This window comes from Siphateles boraxobius, unplaced genomic scaffold, assembly GCF_051911475.1.
Source record: "Siphateles boraxobius isolate OS27281-9 unplaced genomic scaffold, OSU_SipBor_1 32, whole genome shotgun sequence".
Taxonomy (NCBI): domain Eukaryota; kingdom Metazoa; phylum Chordata; class Actinopteri; order Cypriniformes; family Leuciscidae; genus Siphateles; species Siphateles boraxobius.
The window spans coordinates 2,395,761-2,421,299 of NW_027508942.1; the positions used below are offsets into that span (position 1 = coordinate 2,395,761).

The 25,539-nt window shown below is 37.8% G+C and overlaps 1 protein-coding gene across 1 annotated transcript in view; it reads left to right on the plus strand.

Annotated features, from left to right (window-relative positions):
- Positions 1-25,539, plus strand: part of luzp2 (leucine zipper protein 2) — a 141,736-nt gene that overhangs the window by 104,339 nt on the left and 11,858 nt on the right. The window contains exons 6-9 of the mRNA XM_077194526.1: positions 2,783-2,845; positions 9,881-9,943; positions 14,250-14,324; positions 14,573-14,740. Of these exons, the coding sequence (XP_077050641.1) occupies positions 2,783-2,845; positions 9,881-9,943; positions 14,250-14,324; positions 14,573-14,740 (369 nt within the window). The remainder of the gene's footprint in view (positions 1-2,782; positions 2,846-9,880; positions 9,944-14,249; positions 14,325-14,572; positions 14,741-25,539) is intronic.

Sequence of the window (25,539 nt, forward strand, 5' to 3'; positions counted from 1 at the left end):
ACCTTTTTGGACCCACTTTATATTAAGTTTCTTTAAATACTCTGTACTAACATTTAAATGAATCATTTGATACAATGCACTTGTATACAAGTTTTTACATTTTACTTATAGTTAAGAAATACCTACATGTAATTACGGCTATAATTCCTTTCTGGGTTACACTTTATTTCGATAGTCACTTTAGACATTCTACTAACTATAAGTAACTTTTTAACTACATGTCAACTAACTGTCATTAGAGTATTAGTAGACTGTACAAGACTGTTAGGTTAGGGTTAGCTGTTAGGGTTCGGGTTAGGAGAACAAGTTGACTTGTTCTACTGACTATAAGTAACTTAGCAACTACATCTGTTGGGGGACCAACAAAATGATATTAAGCAGACAGTCTACTAATACTCTAATGATAGTTAGTTGGCATGTTGCTGAAAAGTTACTTATACTTAGTTGAATGTCTAAAGTGGACTATCAAAATAAAGTGTTACCAATTTCTCTAATGACATCTACAATTACACTTTTGACCCTTCCTTTACCCCTTAACCCACCCTTAAATCTCACATAGCCAGATCTTCAGACAGGTCTGGACTCCATCGCAGCTTTCATTGGCCAAGAGGCTGTTTGACCTACACGTAAAGCAACCAATCACAGTTTGATTTGTTCAGTGTTATGTTTAGGGGCGTGAAAATGTAAAGTCGATGTCCTTAAACTGGCGTGCAAATCATTCAAGTACATCATGCATGTTCACGGCAACAATGGTGCTGTGAACATCACATACTTCATTTAGCCTACTTTTGAAAATCCAGCGTTTAGTTGATCCTGATAAGCACTCATTGTCACATTCGTAAACACGATCTCTTCCATAAGGGAGTTTGGCATCACAACGACTTTGCTTCTAGGGGGACCGTTAAAGAACACAACACACAAAGATGACGACTTTGCTTCTAGGGGGACCGTTAAAGAACACAACACACAAAGATGACGACTTTGAAACTCCAAAAGTGTTTCCCATTTGTGTGCCACAAATTAGAAACAATAGCTGGACTATCAAAATCATGTCTGACTCTGAGGTGGTGAACAGTAATATGGTTTCTGTAACATTATTAGCTGTTTGATAACGTAGTCAAGCCAAAGGCTAATCAGTTACCGTTATGTGTCTGATGTTGTAGAGAATGATACATAAAACGCATTATCATTCTGATACATCGACTTGTAGACTTGTCTTCCTCTTCTGAAACGGTTTCTGGTTCAAATATATATGGCTGCACTAAACCAATAGTTCCACTTGCTATTGTGTAGCGTTTACTACAGGATCAGGAAGTCTGAGCTGCTGTGAGTGGAGGCGTGGACTCATTTGCATTTTCATGCTTCCACGTATACTAAATGAAGCAGAGGTGTAGAGTTACATTCAAGCTATTTTAAGGCATGAAGAAATTATTTTCACAGGAAAAAAACATTTAAATATGTAATTTTGATAATCAAAGATGATTCTTTAATCATTGACTGCAGGGGGACTTTAATGAACCTTACGGAATGAGAATGGATGTATGACATTAAATTAATTATACCTGTTGTGTCTATAGAAAATAATTTACAGAACTCTCACAACCTAACTGTCAATTTGTGTTAATGACTGAAGTTTTTGTGTTAATGACTCAAGGTTTTGTTAACATGATCTCTCTGTTTACGCTGAATACAGAAAAAGCTAATGCATTTTTGTCTTGATATTTCAATGTGTACTGTTGTTATGCTCTAAAACAATTAAAGGTAATTGTACGTCAACTGTCACTAACTCTAATTGCATGGTTGCTGATGGGTTTTCTCTGCAAAACAACACCAAAAATACCACAGCAGCATCACAATTTAGGAGAAAAGCCGGTCCCACTTTATATTAAGTACAATGTACTTACATTGAAATTAATGATTTGATACAATGGACTTATTGTGTACATACATGTTTTTACATTGTACTTATTTTTTAGAAAATACCTGCATGTAATTACAGATGTAATTACATGTATAATTACACTGTTGACCCTTCCCTTACACCTTAAACTTACCCATACCACCAAATGTCCCTAATCTTATCCGTATCACACCTCAATAGCAGCAAAAGTGTTTATAATACAACATAAACACAATAAGTACATTGTACTTATTTTTTGATGTAAATACATAGTACTTAAAGCCACTTAATATAAAGTGGGACTGAAAAGCCCCTAGAAAGTCAGAACATTGTTGTTTTTTTTGGGCTGCAATTATCAGAAAAAAGTCCTGTGAAATACTGGTAGGTCTGAATATGGGTGACATTGGAAGTAAAATCATGTACATTTGCATCTGAGAGCAACATAGAGACAAAGGAAGTGAGAAATTGAAGCTGAGAAAGAGAAATAATGAGGGGAAAAATAAAAGCAAAAGGACCCGAACAGAGAGGAAAACAGAGGAGGAGGTGGAGGAAAGCACTAGATTAAACTCAGCACCACCATCATCTCTGTATTGATTCTTAATCTACCATCATCTATTTCCATAAAGACATCCACTGCAGGTTATTACAGAAATGAGGCATATACTCCTGGGTCACCTTGAGCTTCAATAAGCTTGTGAGGGAACTGTCAGAATGAGCTCTATGGAAACAGTTGAAGCATGGCTTTTGTCTGCAGGGACAGGGTACCATTAAACGGAGTGTATTTACCTAGATAAAACAAGACGTCGGGGCTTGTTTCATGCTTCATGTTACAAAGCCGACTGTATAGTATATCTCTGTTTATTGCCTTTTCCTGCCTTGCAGAATAAAAGCTTGAAGAACAAACTTCTGTCGGGGACCAAGCTCTGTGACATACACGCAGAGGAGGTATGTTGCGTCGGACTGTTGCACACACAAACACAGTAGGAAATTTGGCAGCATTTATACTTTATCCATCAAGCTTCAGGCCAATTATATTGAGGCCTATTTACGCCTATTCACATGACACCCTCAGATTTTGTCGCTTGATTTTGAATGCAAGTTCCAAAAATATAGAAACATATAGAATATATTTATAGTATGTTTCATGATTCATGATTAACAAAACGTTTTGGAACGATTTTTCCAAAGTCTTGCATCCCCATCATTTGCTTAAAATTGAAACACACACACAGACAGACACACAGACAGACAGACACACAGACAGACAGACACACAGACAGACACACACACAGACACAGTTAGGTCCATATATATTTGGACACAGGCACAATTATCATATTTCTGGCTCTGTATGCCAGCAGAATAAAATTAATATGAAACAATCAAGATGAATTTGAAGCGCAGACTTTCAGCTTTAAATCAAGGGATTGAACAAAAATATCAAGTAAATATTTTAGGAACTGCAACCATTTTTATACACAGTCCCCCCATTTTCAGGGGCTCAAATGTAATTGGACAAATTAATATGATCATAAATAAAATGTTCATTTTTAATATTTGGTTGAGAATCCTGAATTCTGGAACCCATGGACATCACCAAAGACTGGGTTTCCTGCTTTGTGATGTTTTGCCTTAACTGCAGCTGTCAGTTTTTGTTTGTTCGTGGGTCTTTCTGCCTTTAGTTTTGCCTTCAGGGAAGTGAAATGCATGCTCGATCGGGCTGAGATCAGGTGATTGACTTGGCCATTGCAGAATATTCCACTTCTTTTCCTTGAAAAAAACCCTCCTGGGTTGCTTTTGCAGTGTGTTTTGGATCATTGTCCATCTACTGTGAAGCGCCGTCCAATCAACTTTGCTGCATTCGGCTTAATCTGGGCAGACAGTATATTCCTATACACTTCAGAATCCATCCGGCTGCTTCTGTCTTCTGTCACTTCATCAATAAACACCAGTGATCCAGTGCCACTGGAAGCTATGCATGCCCAAGCCATCACACTGCCTCCAACATTGTGTTACAGATGATGTATATGCTTTGGATCTTGAGCTGTTCCAAGCATTCTCCATACTTTTTTCGTCCTGTCACTTTGGTACAGGTTGATCTTAGTTTCACCTGTCCAAAGAATGCTTTTCCAGAACTGGTCAAGCTTTTTTAGATGTTGTTTGGCAAAGTCTAATCTGGCCTTTCTATTCTTGATGCTTATGAATGGTTTCATCATCATCATTATTTATTTGTAGAGCACATTTAAAAACAACCCATGGTTGACCAAAGTGCTGAACAGGACAAAATAATCAATACAAAGATATAGTAAAATTGCAAGTGCAGTCAGTATGAATACAGGGATACTAAAATAAATAACACATAGAATACAATACAGTTACAGGTTAAGAAAGTAGATTAAGAATCAGCATTAAGAAAGTGTCTTTTAAGCTTTGATTTGAAGGTGGCAACTGACGACTCTGTTCTAATTGATAATAGTAGTGAATTCCATAATTTGGGGCCTGCTATTTCAAAGGCTCGGTCACCTCGATGTTTCAGTCTCGATCGACGTACAGAGAGCAATCCAAGGTTACTAGACCTAAGTGACCTGGGTGGATTGTGGTAGTATAATAGGTCCGATAGGTACCCCGGTGCTAGGCCGTGTAATGATTTAAAAACAAAAATTAAAATTTTGAACTCTATTTTCTTTGTAACTGGTATCCAATTTAGAGAAGTTAGGATCGGGGTAATGTGATCGAACTTTCGACTACCAGTCAGCAGCCTGGCAGCAGCATTTTGTACTAATTGAAGGCGCCCAATTGATGATTGGTTAGCTCCAAAATAGAGTGAATTACAATATTCTAGTCGTGAAGTGACAAATGCATGAATGACTATTTCGAAATTCTTAGAAGAGAGAAGAGATTTTACTTTTGCGAGACGTCGTAAGTGAAAGAAACAGGATTTAACAACAGAGTTAATTTGTTGATCAAACTTAAGGCCTGAATCGAACAGGAAACCTAGATTTTTTACTGATGACGTAACATGAGGATTTAACTCATCAAGATCTAATGTACCAGAGTCGTAGCGATCATTTGGTCCAAACAGTATTACTTCAGTTTTGTTTTCATTAAGAGCTAAAAAAAAATTGTGTAAGCCATAGCTTCACTTCCTGAAAACACGCAAGAAGGACTTCTAAAGAACTTGAGTTGTTTTGCTTAAATGGAAAGTACAATTGGGTGTCGTCGGCATATAAATGAAATGACACTCCGTGTTTAGAGAAAATAGAACCCAGTGGTAACAGATAAAGAGAGAATAACATCGGAGCTAGAATTGATCCCTGAGGTACACCGCAGGAAAGATGTGCTGCTGAAGAAGTGCAGTTTTCAATACATACAGAGAATGTTCTATTAGTTAAAAAAGACTGAAACCAATTTAAAACAGTGCCATGAATGCCTAAATATTTCAGTCTAATAATAAGGGTTGAGTGATCGACCATATCAAAGGCAGAGCTCAGATCTAAGAGGACCAGGGCAACAGCACTCCCAGTATCCGTAGCCAGCATAATATCATTAGTGGCTTTCAGTAAAGCGGATTCAGTACTATGCAGTTTCCTAAATCCTGACTGGAAAGTATCATATAATGAATTTGTACTCATGTAGGAATGTAATTGATTGAGAACGACCTTTTCCAGGATTTTCGAAATAAATGGAAGATTAGAAATAGGTCTGAAGTTACTTAAATCAGATGTATCGAGATTAGGTTTTTTCAATAGGGGAGTGACTGTGGCATGTTTTAAGCAATCTGGTAGCATACCAGTGTTCAAACAAAAGTTGATAAAAAATAGGAGATCAGGCCCTATGATATCGATAATTTGCTTAAAAAAGTATGACGGAATAGTACCATTAGGACAAGAAGTAGGTTTAAGATGTTCAACAATGTCTTTGCAGGTAGTTAATGAAATGAGATCAAAAATGCTCCATGTAGCTGGGCACCTAGGCACTGCACGGAAAACAGGAGAGCTCTGCGTTGTTTCTGGTCTTAACCTTCTTATCTTTGTGATAAAAAAAGATGCACAATTTTCACATAAAGAGTAAGACACAGTGGGGAAAGCATCAGCCACAGGGTTTAAAACAGAGTCAATGGTGGAAAATAAAATTCTTGGTCTATGCTGATTTTTGGAGACGATTTCTGCAAGATATTTTGATTTGGCAGACTTGACAGCTTTCTGGAAAGCATGAAGAGATTCTCTCAAGATATCATATGACACCTGCAGTCGATCCTTGAGCCATTTGCGTTCTGCTCGTCTACACTTTTGTCGAAAAGTGGAGTGGGCGGATAGAGTCATTAACCCAAGGTGAACATTTTTTTATAGAACGTTTATATTTTAAAGGAGCAATGATATTAACAATGTCCAAGCAGGTATTATTGAATAAACTTAGACATGCATCAGCGTCCGGGGATTCAGAGATCCGTTTCGTAGTTAGTAGTTCGTTGCTTTATAGGCAGTGGAAAAGTCCTCACTAGCTGTGGATGAGAAATAACGAACCCAACGTGTCTGAGCTGGTTTCGTATTTGATCGACAAGATAGGGCAGTTGTAAAAGTAACGGATTTATGATCAGAAAATCCATTGTCTCTTATGTCCATATCTGTGATAGAAAATCCATGAGCAAAGACCAAGTACAAGATGTGACCATGAACATGCGTAGGACATTGTACATATTGAGAAAAATCAAGAGAATTCAATAGATTACAAAAATCTTTGGTTAGCAGCTTATTAGGACAACAGATATGAATGTTAAAATCACCAAGCAGTAAAATTCGGTCATATATTGCTACTACATTCCCTAAAAAGTTCGCAAATTCGCTCAGAAATAGATTGTTGAACTGTGGGGGCCGGTAAACAACTGCGCATAGTACTGGAGTTTCCGTGTTCATTAAGGACATTTTAACCTCAAAGCTTGTGTAAGCGTCTGTCGGAATAAAGCGGCCTTGAAAAGAGTTTTTAAAAACAACGGCCAAACCTCCCCCGCGACCGTAGTGTCCTGGAGAATTAAAAAATGAGCAATTTTGGGGAACAAGTTCAGAAAAAGGACTTGAGTCCCCCAATTTAGTCCAGGTTTCCGTCATAAACAGGACATCCAGATTTTGTGAAATAAAAAAGTCATGTAAAATGAAAGTCTTATTTACCAAGGATCGCACGTTAAGTAATGCCATCCTTGGCGGCAGAGAATCGCTGTCAGGTTGAATCCCTCTGTTTAGTCAGCGCAGAAACTGAGGGTTCACTCCACCTCGACGAGCCCGGGGAAGTAGACACACCATAGAAACATTGAGGGAGTCAGGAACAATAGGCCGAATCCAACGACTCCGGTAAGATAGATCCCGTGCAGCACAGCAGACAGAAAATTCACTCTGGCTTTCAATCTAGTAGCGGCACCTCCTCGTTTGCCTCGTCTTCTACGGCGTTTTTTGCGAAGAAGATTAGAGGTGTGCCGGCACAGGTGCTCCGGGATATTCATCCAAGGTGGTGAGGAGAACGAGTGAGAACCGCTCCATAAATCCTTATTAATATTAATGACTGAAGTTTTCAATCTAGCAACATTTGCCGATCATAAATAAAAGTTGTAGGCCACGTTTTGATCACAGAGAAGCAGAAAATACTGAAAATAATCCACAATAGGAAGAGCGACCGACGGCTTGCCAAACACAGCGGCGCCATCTTGGATCTCAAACTTCCATTATATATATATATATACAGGTCCTTCTCAAAAAATTAGCATATTGTGATAAAGTTAATTATTTTCCATAATGTAATGATAAAAATGTAACTTTCATATATTTTAGATTCATTGCACACCAACTGAAATATTTCAGGTCTTTTATTGTTTTAATACTGATGATTTTGGCATACAGCTCATGAAAACCCAAAATTCCCATCTCAAAAAATTAGCATATTTCATCCGACCAATAAAAGAAGTGTTTTTACAAAAAAAGTCAACCTTCAAATAATTATGTTCAGTTATGCACCCAATAGTCAATACTTGGTCGGGAATCCTTTTGCAGAAATGACTGCTTCAATGTGGCGTGGCATGGAGGCAATCAGCCTGTGGCACTGCTGAGGTGTTATGGAGGCCCAGGATGCTTCGATAGCGGCCTTAAGCTCATCCAGAGTGTTGGGTCTTGCGTCTCTCAACTTTCTCTTCACAATATCCCACATATTCTCTATGGGGTTCAGGTCAGGAGAGTTGGCAGGCCAATTGAGCACAGTAATAGCATGGTCAGTAAACCATTTACCAGTGGTTTTGGCACTGTGAGCATGTGCCAGGTCGTGCTGAAAAATGAAATCATCACCTCCATAAAGCTTTTCTGCAGATGGAAGCATGAAGTGCTCCCAAATCTCCTGATAGCTAGCTGCATTGATCAGGAGATTTTGTAGAAACTGGATGTTTCTACTCCAGACTCAGTCCACTGCTTCCGCAGGTCACCCAAGGTCTGGAATCGGTCCTTCTCCACAATCTTCCTCAGGGTCCGGTCACCTCTTCTCGTTGTGCAGCGTTTTTTGCCACACTTTTTCCTTCCCACAGACTTCCCACTGAGGTGCCTTGATACAGCACTCTGGGAACAGCCTATTTGTTCAGAAATTTCTTTCTGTATCTTACCCTCTTGCTTGAGGGTGTCAATGATGGCCTTCTGGACAGCAGTCAGGTCTGCAGTCTTACCCATGATTGCGGTTTTGAGTAATGAAACAGGCTGGGAGTTTTTAAAAGCCTCAGGAATCTTTTGCAGGTGTTTAGAGTTAATAAGTTGATTCAGATGATTAGGTTAATAGCTCGTTTAGAGACCCTTTTCATGATATGCTAATTTTTTGAGATAAGAATTTTGGGTTTTCATGAGCTGTATGCCAAAATCATCAGTATTAAAACAATAAAAGACCTGAAATATTTCAGTTGGACTGCATTTATATAGCGCTTTCACAGACCCAATGGCCACCAAAGCGCTTTACATATATGCCTCTCATTCACCCATTCACTCACTCATTCATACACCGACGGCGGTGTCAGCCATGCAAGGCGCCACTCAGCTCGTCGGGAGCAGCTGGGGTTAGGTGTCTTGCTCATGGACACCTCGACACTTGGTCAGGTGGAACCGGGGATAGAACCACCAACCTTTCGGTTTGTAGACAACCTACATGAACCACTGAGCCACTGTCGCCCAGGGCAAATATTTCAGTTGGTGTGCAATGAATCTAAAATATATGAAAGTTAAATTTTTATCATTACATTATGGAAAATAATGAACTTTATCACAATATGCTAATTTTTTGAGAAGGACCTGTATATATAAGCTGAACTTTCCACACACACACACACACACACACACACACACACACACACACACACACACACACACACACACACACACACACACACACACACACACACACACACTTAGTTTGGTGCTCGTGCTAGATTCAAGTGCAACCAACTCGATATTATAAATTCAACCTTCCAGTCATTCCAAGCAAAGGAAATTGCCAAGGTAGACAACTAAACGCAAGTGTTATTTTGGTTCTCTAAGGGGAAGAGAGTAATGAAATGTCATTAGTTTTGTGGAGGTGTTGTACACTTCAGTTAGTAAGAGATTACTGAAGACACTGTGGCTATAGAGAAAGAGAAGTGTGTGTGCGTGTGTTCCGTGAATGTTTACAACTATGGCAGCAATCCACAGGCAGCAAGCCAAGACAATGCCATAGCATGGAGTGAGTGTGATTGTGCGAGTGTGTGTTGATGTGTTAATGTGTTCGCGTGGTCCCTGCAGTCCACTGAAGGGAAGAGTTTTATATTTTCTTGCTCAGTGACGGTCTCTCCTTTGAATTGGAGCTTTGCCCAGCAAGGGACACAAAGGAACACTTCGGCACGGCCACAAAAAGCCCGCTACACAATCTAAAACCAATTTTACTATTTGAATAAGCTAACGCACATTCTCTCTTATCTTCTTTTTGCAGTCCAAAAAAATCCAAGCCCAACTGAAAGAGCTGAGGTATGGCAAAAAGGATTTAATTTTTAAGGTAAGAACCAAACAAAGAGGATGTGTGATTACTGTACCCTTGCATGATGCGCAGGGGCGTAAAAAGATGATTTTACCTGCAGTTTAACCACAGGTCTGAAGCTTAACGCTATTGTGTGTTGTCTTGTTACTGTAACCATTCATAATATATTTAGGATTTAGTTAACAATGTCAGGCCACATCACCAGATGTACCGCATGTAATCTCTTGATGAGCAGTTCTATGAGTGTCGACGTGTTTACTGTACTATTGAAACAGGAATTTTCAGCTTGTCCTTATATTAAATATCTACACTACCGTTCAAAAGTTTGTGGTCAGGAAGTTTTTTTTTTATGATTTTGAAAGTCGTCTTTTATGATCAATAAGGCTGCATTTGATCCAAAATACAATAAAAACAGTTATGTTTCTATTTGCATATTAAAATATCTTTTTTTTCCTGTGATGCAAAACTGAATTTTCAGCATCATTATCCAGTTTTCAGTGCACATGATTCTTTTTTTTTATTTTATTTTTTTGTGGAAACCGTGACACTTTTTTTTCAGGATTCTTAGATGAATACAAAGGTCAAAAGAACATTTATTACAGTAGAAATCCTTTGGAAAATTATATAGGCCTATGCCCTTACTGTGACTTCTTGCTCAATGAAAGTGCTAATTTAAAAATAAAAAATATTAAAAATAGAGAGGAAATCTTACTGACCCCAAACTTTTGAACAGTAGTACATTTATTTTAACCAAAGGAAAAAGAGAAATAAAGTCGAATACAATTGCTGTAAGTTGAACTTTTATGAGTACAAAAGCATTTAGAGCTTAAATGATCCGAAAGCCAAAATCCTCTTATTCCAAATGGCGTCTTTAACCTCTTTTAACCATTCTGACTTCTGAGATGCTTTTGAAAGTGCAAACAAAGCAATGTGAATGTCACCGTCAAACAAATCATACGCAATAATCTGCATTTTTGGCCAAAATATAACAGATTAGGGGTAATATGTGCACTCTAGTTGAATGGTTTGACCTTTTTATGTGAGATGAGAGTGAATATTCATGGAAAAAACAGCGACCTTTCCTGCCATGTAGGTTGACCTTTCCTCTCTTATTTGCAGTGTAAGATGGGAAAATGTCAGCTGATATTTCCAGCACATTGCCCTTTGGTACCATCATACAAGCACTGGGTTTTCACACAAAGTGCATCACTTTGAAACCATTGCTGCTTAATCGGGAACACAGGCTAACACGTGTTGTCAAATATGTCTTGTTTATTTTTAAGAAAGAATATTACTAATTTTGTTGGTCAAGGCGCCTGCAAAACGTATTCAAAAAGCAATATTCTATCTGGGCTTATTTTCCTCTAATGTGTTTTTATCTGCGCTGTACATCAATTTCTGCCTCCCCTGTTTGAAATCAATGAAGGAAGATTATCCTTCCTCCTTTTATATTCAAGATTAAAGAAGTTATTTTCAGAGTTTATATCTAGAGTTGCATTTTAAGTACGAGTCGGTTTGAAGTGGCACTGTTCGGTAATGGGAAGCAAAGGTAGAACATTCAGAGGCTCAGGATAGCACAGCAAAGCTCGAGAAGGACAATGAGCAAGGTTGCTTTGTCACACCTTTGCTTTGTCCCAGATCTAGCCAGTATTAAATGGATTTTTTCTTTCTTATTCAAAGCACTGCCATTTTTTTTATCACAATCATGTACTGAATGTGTCAAAGATTCTTAGGAACACACTGTTACATATTGTGTGACATTGCTGTTTATTCAAACATATTAGCATTTGCTTGGTACTGTAATTGTCCTTTATCACCCTTTTTACCATCATTCATCTTCTGTAGCAAAACGCCATACATGTTTAAGATTTGGCTATTCCTTTGGTGCCTCTTCTCTGGCATGCTCGAAAGATGTCTGTGAAAATAATTATACATAGATTAAAGATTAAATAGATTCAATTTTGATAGCAGTGACATATTAGCTTGTTATAACACAAAATCAGGATGATTGCAATTTGTTCTTTGTTTTAATTATATTTTGAATGCAGTTTTATTTTTTAATAAATCGGCAGCTACTTTACAAGCAATTAAGGATATTCCACAATCTACTGTGATTATGGTAATCAATTACGTTGATTGAAAACAAATCCCATTACACAATATATTTGTCGGTCTGTATATATAGCAATTGACATTTATTTAGAGCTGTGTTTCTCAACCGGTGGGTCTCAAGACCTTTTTAAGTGGTGCTCAGAATGTATAGTCAAAGAAACATCAACATAAAAAATTTTTTTTAAAAAAGAAACACAGAATTTTAAATGCTTTTCTGATGCAAGACTTTTATTTTGAAAGACTTACTTGGAAGCTGTGTACTCTTCTGTCAGACGTATTTTAAGTAGAGTGCCTGAGAAAAATGTGTTTTCTTGATTCAGTATCTGCTTTCAGATAAAATGTTTTCAGGCAATATGTCAGTGTCATTATTCTAATGTTAATGTTTCGTCATTTGTTACAAAATAAAAAGTTTCTCACTTAAGAAAAACAAACTTTCCTGTCCTGTCAGACGTTACACTGTGCTCTTCAATTGCACGCATTCACTAAAGAGCAAATTAAATTATGAACATGCAACAAGTTATGTTGTTAATTAGTATGTCATGAAATGATCAAAGTACCAATAAATTACATAACTAGTATGCGTGTATTAGCTGGGAAGGATTTGCATGCAGGTATGATGTTCATCCTGTTCATTAGGATCATTGTCCATACATTGTATTAACAGGCCATCTTAGTATTGTGCATTTACCATGCTTACTGTAGTTTCCGTATAACCTTAATCCAAAATAACACTTTATTTTCACTTTGTGATTTTTTTCTATATTTTTGATGACTGTGGTGGCTCCATACCAACTTATGGTTTGGGACTGCTATTTAATAGTCTTACCTTATACTGTTTTTTCATCAGTGTTAGTTATATGTTTACAATTTATGTATATGTGATGTAAAGTGGGATGGTATTTATGTGTGTGTCAACAATTTTTTGAGAAATATGTTTGTTTGATTTAAATTCCTAAACAATTGGGTTGCAGCTTAATGACCATGTGGGTTTCATGGCCAAACCAGTTGAGAACCACTGATATAGTAACCAGTGCATTTATAATGTGATATGAAATTAAATATTAAAGATTTATTTGGTTTATCTAGCGAGGCGCATTAAACTTATTTTCACTTTAGTTTAATTATTTTGTGTGTGTACGTACAACCACTGAGTCACTGAGGAAAAAAACACTATCTTAGAGCTATATTTCTTTAGACTGATGTGTCTTCCATTGATTTTGTTTCATGCTCAAAACCAAAGGCTTTAGTAGTTTCTAAAGGTTTAACCTCGTTCCCGAAAAGCTATTCAAAAACGAATGTCTTTTTAGAACAAACAAAATGACTTCATCTTTTTTCATGATTTCAGGAACCTTGAAACTTGTGAGTGCAAAATGATAGCTTGTTCATTTTAGATTTTAGATGACTTACACATATTTAAGAAATTATGTGAACATTTAAGTCCATTCTGTATGATCTCTTATATCCAAGCTTGTTAGTTTTCATTGCCCAGATAACGTGTGCTAATCATCCCAGATGGGCAATCTCTGTTACCTATTTAGATCTCAATGAGTCTCTTGTTGACTGCACACACAGCGTCACAGTCACATAGCAATATTTATGAAACTAAGCAAATGACATACTGAAGGATATAAAATATCTAGATTAATATAGAAAGTGTGCAAAATGAGACGCATTTTATTTTAACAATGTATCTTTAAATCTGCTACAAATATTAATTTATATCTAGCTAAAAAATGGGTTATTTGGTTAGTTTGCTAATTTTGCACACTTTCTATGCACAAAGTCTCTGAACACAATATAGGATTCAAATAGAATTTAATCCTCTGGTGCTCTTGGGTCATTTTTGACCAAAAATGGTTTCTATGGTTAGTTTTTTTTCTCTTCATCATCGGAATGGTACAAAACTTGTTTGTTAAAAGTTTTGGCACTTGCTATGTGAACCCACATTGTGCGCATTGAAAATGATTAGGAAAGAATTTAATCTATTGGAAATGTTTGATACTGCACTCAAACAAAATCTTACTGAAAGCTCAATTTTTGAGACAACCTTTTTTGAAAAATATATATTTAATATAAAAATTGAAAATAGTATTTTTGTGCATTTTTCATAACAATAAACCTAAAATTCTATAACTTTTTACAAGTAGTTTGAACTAAGAATTGTGTGAGTTTGGCAAGATGATAAGAGGATCAAATTTTATCTTCTCTGCAGGGACAGCAACTGATGGACTTGGAGAATAAACTCAAAGTAGCCAAAGATGAACTGGAGAAGGCAGCGCTAGATAAGGTGAGACATGAGCCGATCCGCTTCGTCATTCCAGTTCAGCTTTACTGTTATTCTCTTCTGCTATCTTCTAAAATGTAAACTTTGAGAATGAATTGTATTATCTCTTTAGGCCAGGGATTTTGCAATTTCAGCAGAGAGCGAGAAGCAAATGAACAGATAAATGGTTTGAGGACAAAAGGATAAGATGACAGCGTGATAAACATTTGCCCATTAATCTCATGTGTGTTGTCTCACTTAATCTGTTGCAGGAGTCACAGCTGAAAGCCCTGAAGGACACCGTACATATCTGCTTCTCGTCTGTCCTACACAGCCAGACCGGAAGTTTACACAGATTTCCAGCAACACCCTCCAACCTGTTGAGATACTCAGCCCTGCTCAACAACTCAAGAGTCACCTTTCAGCAGCCGCACGCAAAGGTACGAACACCAAAACCATTCTCTGATGTGATGAAACGCAAGATTTTAAATGACCAACAGATGTAGTTTGACCAAGACAGACTTTTTTTATTTTGGTTTATTCATGTCATAGACATGCAATCGAATATTAAAGGGATGGTTAAAAATAATTCGGCAACGATGTACTAAAAACGGAAAAGTTTTTCCTTTGACAACTAAAAGCGCTGTATTCTGGTCAGGCAAGTAGCTGGCGATGTCACTTTGTAAAGAAACACCACAGGCCTGTAGACGGAACATGTAATGCGCACGACATCACCGCTTTCACAAATTTGCAGTTTTGTCGTTTACATGGAGACGCTATAGTTTTCAAAAACTTGCACTTTGAAACCTGTTTTCAAAAGTATCGTTTTTTCAGGCCCTCAAAATGCTGGTGTTGTGTAAATGAACGGCCACAAATTTTTTCAGTTGAAAACAGCAGGGCTGTGCACTGACATTTTGAGGGGGGAGATGCTCAAGTGGAATAAAGGGCAATCCTTTTATATTATTAATAAAACAAAGTTGTTACACATTGTTGATCATCTTTTAATTAAAGGTGCAGTGTGTGATTTTTAGTGGCATCTAGTGGTGAGGTTACGAATTGCAACCAACAAAAGTTACGGTGGCCGACAGGAAAATAAATGTCGTATGAGGCAGTAGAGATTAGCCAGTTCAGCAATGAGGTTTCTTTACAAGGATAAATTAAGAAATTATGTTTACTTAATTATTCATTAAAACTATATGTTATTGCAAATATTATTGTTACTTGTTCATCATTGTTTTAGTGTTTTATTCACTGAACTAAGCTTGCTTCCTTGCACGTAGAGCAACATAGTAACGAAACGCGTTTGTCCGTTTAGGGCTACTGTAGAAACATGTCGGCGCATTTCAATATAAGGGGATCCACGGTGTATGTAGATAGAAACTGCTCATTCTAAGGTAATACAAATATAATGGTTCATTAAGTAAGGTCTTTATACACCACTGAAAACTTATTTTTCAAGGTAGTGACGAAACATGCTCTGTAGCGCTGTGTGTTCGCTGTCGGCTACGGTAGAAACATGACGACATAACATGTCGACCTCCATTGAAGGGTGCGCCCGTGGTTATGGAGATATAAATGTCTCATTCTAAGGTAATAAAAACATAACGGTTCATTATGCACCACTATACACCACTTTATACACCACTGAAAACATAGTTATGGATCTTATATTGCATTTCTGTCAATAGATCCTCAGAAATATTGCACAATGCACCTTTAATGGCACTGTTTAACACTATACACAATAGGCCTGTTGTACCAATTAAATGAATTCAGTATACGAAATCCATCTGACAATTCATCAAAATCCATTTACACTGCAATTACAATTGCCCAAATAATGTTATGAGATTAATGTTCTAAATACAACTTTTTGAGTAAAGAAATATGAAATGTTGGTGGAAAATGAAATTATACTATTATATGTGAAACTAAATTGACTCACCTGCTTCGTTCAGCAAAAACAACAACGTTGTGTCGAAATTCTCAATTCATATAATCAAATTATTATTTCTTGAACTGTTGTATAAAATGAATATCACATTTTGCAATTGTGCTGATATTCGAGAAAATGGCACTCTTGCTCGTATTATGTATTATCTATATGTACGTATATGTAGTATGTATTATAAATATATACCTAGTTCTGGCATGAAACTCTAGATGGCGCAGGCTGATGAGTCTTTGACTCATTTAGCCATCACATCATTATCTACATAGTACAGCTGATTGGTTGCTGTTGAACCAGCGGCCAATGAGCTGCGGCTCAACATTCAAACCGGGGTGCTGCTGGTAGCAGTCTGCAGCGCGCTTTCAGAAACCCTCCACCTTCCCCAGCTCCACCTGTATAGATCTGCTACGGAGGTTAATTTGTGTATGTTGCGTGTATGTTGCAATGCATTGGCAGTAGCAAATCTTGGTACTTGCTCTGCAGCAGCGTAGCAGATCTATTCCGCCAAGACCAAATACATTAACATTGCCATATCCATTACCATGTCAATCTCTATTACCATGACAATTTCCCGAATTTCAGTCATGACAGAACTATTATGTTATAAACACAAAATACAAGAACTTGTAAAAGGGTATTTCATATCTTGAATGAATAGTTGGACACTGAGCAACCTTCATAAACGACATAAACGTAACATAAAAGTATGCTACAGTTTGCTAGATTTAAAACTTCTGAATCCAAATGAAATATTTGTGTAAGAAAAAGACCTATGCGGAAATTGTTATTCACTGAAAATCTGAACATTTTGAAATAAAAACGTAGTGCACGTATTCTATCTAACTTATTTTGGAAGACATTTGATATATATAAATATACATCAGCACATTATATTCCTTTAACAATTGTATTGTTGTCTCATAAGCATAGTGTGATTTGTAAATTGACGATAAGAGGTTTATTACTCTGTGGCAACATTTTAGGATTGAATGTCATAATCCACAAAAGACAATCTGTCATCCAAACTGTTAAGTAACAACTCTTTCGGTGCATACAGTACTACTGAGAACACAAACATTAACAGTGCTTGATTTATTTAGCAGACAGTGTGGGAGAATCTGCGTCTATTTTTTCCCCTAGATGACGCAAAAGCACTCAGCCTCAGTGAGAAGTGTTGCTCAGAATCTCAATGCTTATATGTACTAAACCCAGAGGACAGAGCAGTTCTTTTTGATTATGCTCCAATACTCTTGTCCATAAGCGAGAGGTCTCCACAGAACCATATTAGAAAACATCAAAAGACCTCATAAAACAAGGCTTTGGCCTTCAGCTTTTTTTTCTCGAAAAAATATTATTTTTATGAAGGAAAATTGTAGGTACTGAACATGGTATTCAAAATGCATCATTATCAAGCACTCATAAAGACATGAAAGGAAAAAAAGATGCAGTATCTTCTCATACAATGTCATATTTGTTTAATTTCCTTAGAATCTTTATCTGAAGTGTCTCACTTTGAGCTTTTCAGCAAGACTTTCATTAGCCTGGTCCCACCAGACTCTCGTACATTTCATTTGTACATAGAGTCTGGCACCGCTCCATTGACAAGCGTTAACTTCCTTGTAGGCGTGTACTCTATTGAAGTCTAAAACTATTGGATCTGCCATAACCAATCTCTAACGTTTGGTCGTGACGTATGACTAACGTTTGCCTTAGCCAACTCATTCACCACTAACGGAGCGAGCTGGAAAATCAAACTTTTCCCGAACCCCGTGGGGAGGAGGGCCACAACATCATGGCCACTACCAAACTAAGCAAAGATTGTTCTTGCTCTGGCTTTAACTTCTTGATATTCGGCAGCGTTGCCACAACGGATCGAATGGCTTCGCTCGCATCTTTCTCCGCTGCCATAGAGTGCTGAAGTTATGACGTCACTTTGTAGGACAACTCGGAAGTTAGCGGTGCATGGGTTCCCTTGATCGAAAAGCTATGCATTTTCCCCATAGGCTTTTGGAAAATCGCAAAAAATAAGATCTGTGTTCAACAAAGAGTTGTGACCCTTACACGTTTTGTCTATCAAGATAATCTTTACATTTACATTTAGTCATTTAGCAGACGCTTTTATCCAAAGCGATTTACATCTGAGGACAAAAGCAAGCGAGTCATCGTGAGGAGGGAAGAACGACGCAAGAAGTGCTCAAAATACAAAGTTCAGGCATTGCTCAGAGTAGCAAAAGCCAGAAAGGGAAGATTTAAAAGGGAAGGAAAGATTTAAAAGAGAAGATTTTTTTTTTCATTTTTTTATTATTATTTTTTTATGTTAAGTACTCATGGAAGAGATGAGTTTTCTTTTGAATGCTGTCAGGGATTCTGCATTACGGACGAGGGTGGGGAGATCATTCCACCAGCATGGAACCGTGAATGAGAATGTTCTGGAGAGTGATTTAGTGCCTCGCTGTGATGGCACCACGAGCCGTCGCTCCTTGGCCGATCGTAGGCTTCTGGTAGGGACGTAGACTTGTAGTAGGGAGTGAAAGTAGGACGGAGCTGAGTCTGTGGTAGATCTGTAAGCAAGCATCAAAGCTTTGAATTTTATGCGAGCAGCGAGTGGTAGCCAATGCAGTGAGATGAACAGAGGAGTGACGTGAGCCCTTTTGGGCTCATTGAAGACAGGGCGGGCTGCAGCATTCTGGATCATTTGTAGAGGTTTAGTAACACATGATGGAAGTCCAGCTAGAAGAGCATTGCAGTAATCAAGCCTAGAAATAACCAGGGCCTGGACGAGAAGTTGTGTTGCATACTCAGTTAGGAAAGGCCTGATCTTCCTGATGTTATACATGGCAAACCTGCATGATGGAGCTGTCTTTGTAATGTGGTCTGTGAAGGTCAGCTGGTCATCAAATATTACTCCAAGATTTCTGACCGACCTTGATGGGGTGATTGAGGATGACTCTGGCTGGATAGTGAAGTTGTGCTGTAGAGACGGATTGGTAGGGAGGACGAGAAGCTCAGTCTTTGCCAGTTTGAGCTGCAGGTAATGTTCCTTCATCCATGCCGAGATGTCCGCCAGACAGCTTGAGATACGTGCAGCTACTGTGGGATCATCTGGTTGAAATGAGAGGTGGAGCTGTGCGTCATCAGCATAGCAATGGTAAGAGAAACCATGTGCCTGTATGATGGGTCCCAATGATGTGGTGTAGATGGAGAAGAGGAGCGGTCCAAGAACTGAACCCTGAGGAACCCCTGTGTTCAGTTAATGTGCTTTGGATACCTCGCCTCTCCATGTAACCCTGAAGGACCTACCTGTGAGATAGGACTCAAACCAGTGGAGGGAAGTTCCTTTGATGCCCAGTGATGAGAGGGTGGACAGAAGGATCTGATGATTCACAGTGTCGAAGGCAGCAGAGAGATCCAGCAGAATGAGAACTGAAGATTTGGAAGCAGCTTTTGCGATCCGCAGGGCTTCTGTGACCGACAGTAGTGCAGTCTCGGTTGAATGGCCTTGAATACATTTAGAATACACTTGAATACATTTTGAAGCCTATATAAAGTTTAAAAAACCACAAGCAGACACAATAAAGTTTAAAAAACCACAAGCAGGTTATAACTGGCGTGTTTTATGTCATAGATCAAAACGTGAAAATATTTAGAGGCTTTGTTAACCACAGACCTTATTTCAGGAGATTTAGCAAAAACCAATTCAAAAAGCCCATAGAGACTTTAGGGCGAGGGAACCGGAAGTGCTAAAATGCTAACTCACTTCCGCGTTTTGGCCTACAAAGTGACGTCCTAACTTCGGCACTCTATTACTGAACTACAACTCAATATAACGCACAACATCAACGTCATCGTTCTCAGCCACTCCCTCTGTTCGCTGATTGGCCCGGTTAAAAATTAATCTGAGAAAACCACCAAAGACTACAGCACAATCCCAGACCTAGTACTGAAGGAAAATGAAAATTGAGCGGAAGTACGTAGGAGGGCAGAGCCAGGCTAGACTTTCATTGGAAACCGGACACAAATCTCAACCCTGAAAAGTCAAAAAGTGTTCTCCTAAGATTAAATATGTCATTGTGAAATATCTGGCCATGGTTTTCTCTCAAGTAAAAATCACTTTCTTCCACTCAAACTAAGTGGATGAGCAGAAGACATTTAGTCCTTCTTACAGTGTCCCATTCAGCATTTCATTACAGTCCCTATTCATCAACTGTTGGGAACGTAATGAGGCTTAATCCTTTCCAAACAGCCGTGCAAAACCTATACTGTCAGCCAGCGCACACTAGTCCCTGCTGCTGAAAGATTCATCAGCGTGAGGTTTTAACAAACAAGCAGTTTTAAATGATAGTCGCTTCATGTTTAACAGCCGTTGATAGATGTCATGTGCTGTAGCTTTAGTCGCATGCGACATTTATGTGTTTGTGCTATTTGCCTGTTAGCAAATACTGTGTATGTGAAGTAGATTGTTTAGATCAAAAGATCATTATGCAAGTATTAATGGAAATTAATTTTAGAAGTTTATAATTTATATATATCCACAAACAGCATAAAAACATAAGCTTAGGTGTTTACACTAAATGCATGCAATTATAAAAAAGCAATAATAAATTTTTTATAAATGACTTTAAATACAAATTATATAATATAAATCATATAAATATAACTTTCATATAGGCAATTTATTGCATCAGAAATATATCACTTTGTTTCCAGCTGACTGGTCCAGTATCCGGTATCTGTTTACGATCTATTTAGGACTTTATAATAAAGTACCATTAGTTAACTTTAGTTTATGAATTGACTAATGAGCAATGCATTGGTTACAGTAGACCTATTTATTCATTGTTCTTCACATTAATAAAAACGCAACTATTAGTTCATGCAAGCTCTGATTCATTAAATATTAATAGAGGCTTTTTATTGTATTGATGTATTATTAAATCTTAAAATCAACATTAAAGGTGCAGAAAGCGATTTCTGACAAACTTTGTTGAAAGTTGATCGAACTCCGCAACACAACACACTTGTAACCAATCAGTCGTGGGGGTGTGTCCACTCATGATGGGGGAGGAGAGAGAGTGAGCCAATCAGCAGTAGGGGGTGTGTCCACTCATGATGGGGGAGGAGAGAGAGTGAGCCAATTAGTAGAAAGGGCGTGTCCACTCATGATAGCGGAGAAGAGAGAGTGAGCCAATCAGCAGTAGGGGGCGTGTCCACTAATGATTGGGGAGGAGAAAGTGAGCAAGAGGGAGATTTGAAGACAAACAGTGTTGGGAAGGATACTTTCAAAACGTATTTCGTTACAGAATACAGAATACATGCCCAAAAATGTAATTTGTAACGTATTCCGTTACGTTACTCAATCTGAGTAACGTATTCTGAATACTTGGATTACTTCCACATTGAATTGCATTTTAAAAGTGTAGGAATGCGGCCATCAAATCCTGCTTACTAAACAGGCCTATTCTGGTGTGTTTTTCTGTTCCATCTGGCTGAATGTGTTAGGCCCATGTCTTCCTGAAAGTGCAATATATTATAATTTGCTATAGAAGAACAAAGACTATAAGTGTATGTTGCGGTCACCGGTGCGGTGATGAGGTGGTGATGGGTTCATGTAACATGTAAATGTGGCGCTGCCAATAAAGCACCTAAAAGCTGTCACAAAGAACCGGCAAAAGTAATGACTGAATATGTTAGTGTCGGCTGCAAAGATGAAGTTGACGATGACTCGCGATCTTCGCAGCACTCTAGTGAACGCGCCGCAGAGAAATGCACATTTCATACGGATTACATAAACAGAGAACAGTCTGTTTTCTTTCGTTTTGAATTGTTCTGTTTAAAAGTAGACATGTCTGTGAGACAAGGAGGCTAGCCTACCTTACTACCTTACAAGTTTCGGTTCATTTATGAGATGAGCCCCAGTTCACGCACCAGCGCCTCCATGCCGTGATATCTATTGTCTGCTATATTTACTACTTATTTATTAATTCCAGCCAATTTGGTTGATGAAACATTGATTAAAATTAAGATACAATTAATACAAATCGAAATTCACTTTAAAGAAAGGCTTTGTGCATCTGTTTAGTGCCGCTTTCAGAGTGGTCACGTCCGTAACATTGTTTTTTCCTCATAAATGCGAACAAGAAAAATTAAATAAAATGAATATTTTATGTTCTGTGGAGAGCCAACCCTTCTTCATCCGGTGGGTATTACTTTTGGTTTGCGCCGTGTAGCCTAATTCACAGAAGTACTAAAAAATATTTGGCCTAAAAGTTAAATATTTTTTGTGTCACGCATGTTTATTTCCCTCATATTAAATATAAAACGCATGTGTAGACAGATATTTTTCTAATGTCTGGACTCCTTTATTAAGGGAGTATGGATATACAAACAGACGTTTATATATATTGGTATTAAATGACATTTGCAGTCAAAACTTGAAATATAGCCTACATTCTCAGAAAATGCATGTCCATAACGCAATTGCTAAATTTTAAATAATTATTCCGCAACTAGTTTTGTGGTGTATGTATACGTATTTTATAATCTTAACTTCAAATAATACTAATAGTAATTTAAAGATGTGGTAGCATTGGATCTGGACGGGAAGGATAACTCTGGGAGTTGGAAGGGGTGTGTCGCAATTTTGCCTTCTCGCATGCGATACAGGTTCGTGGATCTGAGTGTCGCAATTTCGGTTTCATATCGCATATTGTTACAGCCCTGTAGCTAGTAGCCTACCTGATACAACTATAAAATAGCAAGGTGACCAGTAAAACTACAGCAGACGACTACCCCTGGCTAATTAAAAAAAAAAAAAACTTTAAGATGCTTCTTCAGGTTGGAGGTGGAGTCTTTGGACGCTGAAAGGAGGATGGTTGCTTGCAAGCAGAGGTTGCACTGCACAGTTATATTTGTTCTCCCTTCTCTTTCTTTAATGTGAAATGCTGTTTGAATTTCCAAAATAGAAACGCATTCTTGCCCTGGCTCTGTTGTTCCGGCTCCATACATCTAGCTCCCGCTGCTCCTCTTCCGACTCCATTGTGACTGATCACGCAAACCGCGCATTTTTTTGTTTTCATATTGGGGCTTCTGGGAAATGCATGGAGTTGCCTTAATTTCTTTAGAGAGTGAATAAACTCATGAAACAGAAAAGTATCGTCATGTAATCCATTGATTTCAACAATGTAACTGTATTCTAAATACCAACTATTTAAATTGTAACTGTAACGGAATACAGTTACTCATAATTTGTATTCTGAATATGTAACGCCGGTACATGTATTCCGTTACTCCCCAACACTGAAGACAGACTGTAGAAAGAGATGTGGCTGAGAGACATTAAAAAAGAGAAAAGCTTGTAAGAATATCTCTGGAAAAAGTAGGATTATGATCAGGCAAGAGCTTTAGAACCATTGTTATATTAGGAAAGTGTTCCAGCGCTGGACCTACTGAAATGAGAAGGCCTCAAAACAGATGCCAAGGTTGTGTTGCTTTGTTCCATACATGAGTAACATTGGTTTTGTGCTGTTGTTGTAATGTAACAACAGGACAGTTTTGAGTGTCATTCTTTGTCTGGAGCTGCTGTGCTGTTGACGACTAACAACAAACTCCTGCTTTTATACTTGTGTACTGTATGTTCATTTTTGGTTTTTCGTCGTTCATCATCTTTTCGCTTTTTTGGGGAGGAAGCATTATTTTCCTTTGCATCAGCTATGATAAAGAGACATCAGTCCATGCATTTTGGGGGCGGAGCGATGAAGGGAATGTTTGTTTAGGCTGATTTCAAATATCAACAGTGTTTTCAGAAATTGTTCACTGCACCTTTTAAAGAAATGCTTTACAAGTCATTTTAATAATTAGATAATGCTAACTAGTGTAGTTATCTAATATTAAATGGAATCTTATTATAAAGTGTTACCACAATCTCATTTCCTGAAAAAAAACTTGCCCTGGATCAGGTTAGTCGTGCAGCATTTTTTTAACACGTTATTTTTTAATTGTTTAAAAAAAGATCTACCTTTAAAGCCAGGGTTCGCTCAAACTAATTTGAAATGTAATTGAGAAGCCACTTAGCCTGCCTCTAGAGATAGACCTCAGATTGCTTTTCCTGATGCTGATGCTATGTTTATGTGTATGTATGGCATACTAAATGTGTTATCTGGAAATTACTTAAAGGTAAAGCGTCTTCAAACCTGTTTAAAAACTATTTTAGCAATTCCGGTCTGTGTCTGTTGTGGTGCAGTATTTAAATAATCTTTAAAGACTGTATATAAGTCATATTTCAAGTAAACCCCAAATAAAAGCTAGTTTGTAAATGCATTAAATTGACAATAGCTAAGAGGTCAAAAGTTTTGATCTCTCTATCTCAAGCCAACAGCAGCTGACAACAACAGAACTGAATGTGATGATGCTGGAAATCATGGAAATTGATCATGCTAACTCTGTTGATTCACTATGTACAGTTAAACACCATTAATTAACTGACAATCTGAACAAACTGAGAACCAAAATAATTTTTACCCCTGCTTTCCCTGCAGGTATTTCTACCAAACATCCGCTAATTAGCTCATCTTAAACCAAGGAGGCCAAGCCGATTAATTAAAGGTGTTTTGAACAAGTAACTCAAACACGAAAGCCTATTTGTAATAACTCTTTACAGCAGTCGCCCGGCGGCATCTTGTCTTGATGCTGTTGGTCTTCTCATGAGAGTTGTTTTGAATTGAAATACAGCACAACATTTCTCATGTAAAAACAAGAATTCTGAGGGCTTGATACAAGATTCATGGATATGTCCTGAAGTGAAATGTGCAAACTCAAAGCCTTCATAACCATGATTTTAACCAGTCTACTGTGTACCTGTGCAAAATATAGTAATTTGATTGAATAAGCACATCTTCCTTTCAAATCTGGACAAATTAAGTATATAATAAGAACTCCAGTCGATACCAGATGACCATGTTCAAAACTGACTTACTAAAAAAAAACTGGGCCTCTATAGACATCATGCTGATTTGCAATGGGGAAGCAACAAGTGTGTCATATTCCATTTCATTCACTCTGAGGAGCAGAGAGTCCCTAAGCTGATTATTGTTATATCATTACTTCTCCAGAGAGACACTTCAGAGACTCTATGGAGTTTTTTTACTGTAGTAACATTTATCTCATTTGCTTTGCTCAGTAAATGAGTGATCGGATGTGTGAAAAGCTTTTCTAGAAGCCTCCAGTTAGAGCCTCTCTTTTTCTTTCCTTTACGCTAATTACACACATTGATTTACCTAGAGACGCACATAT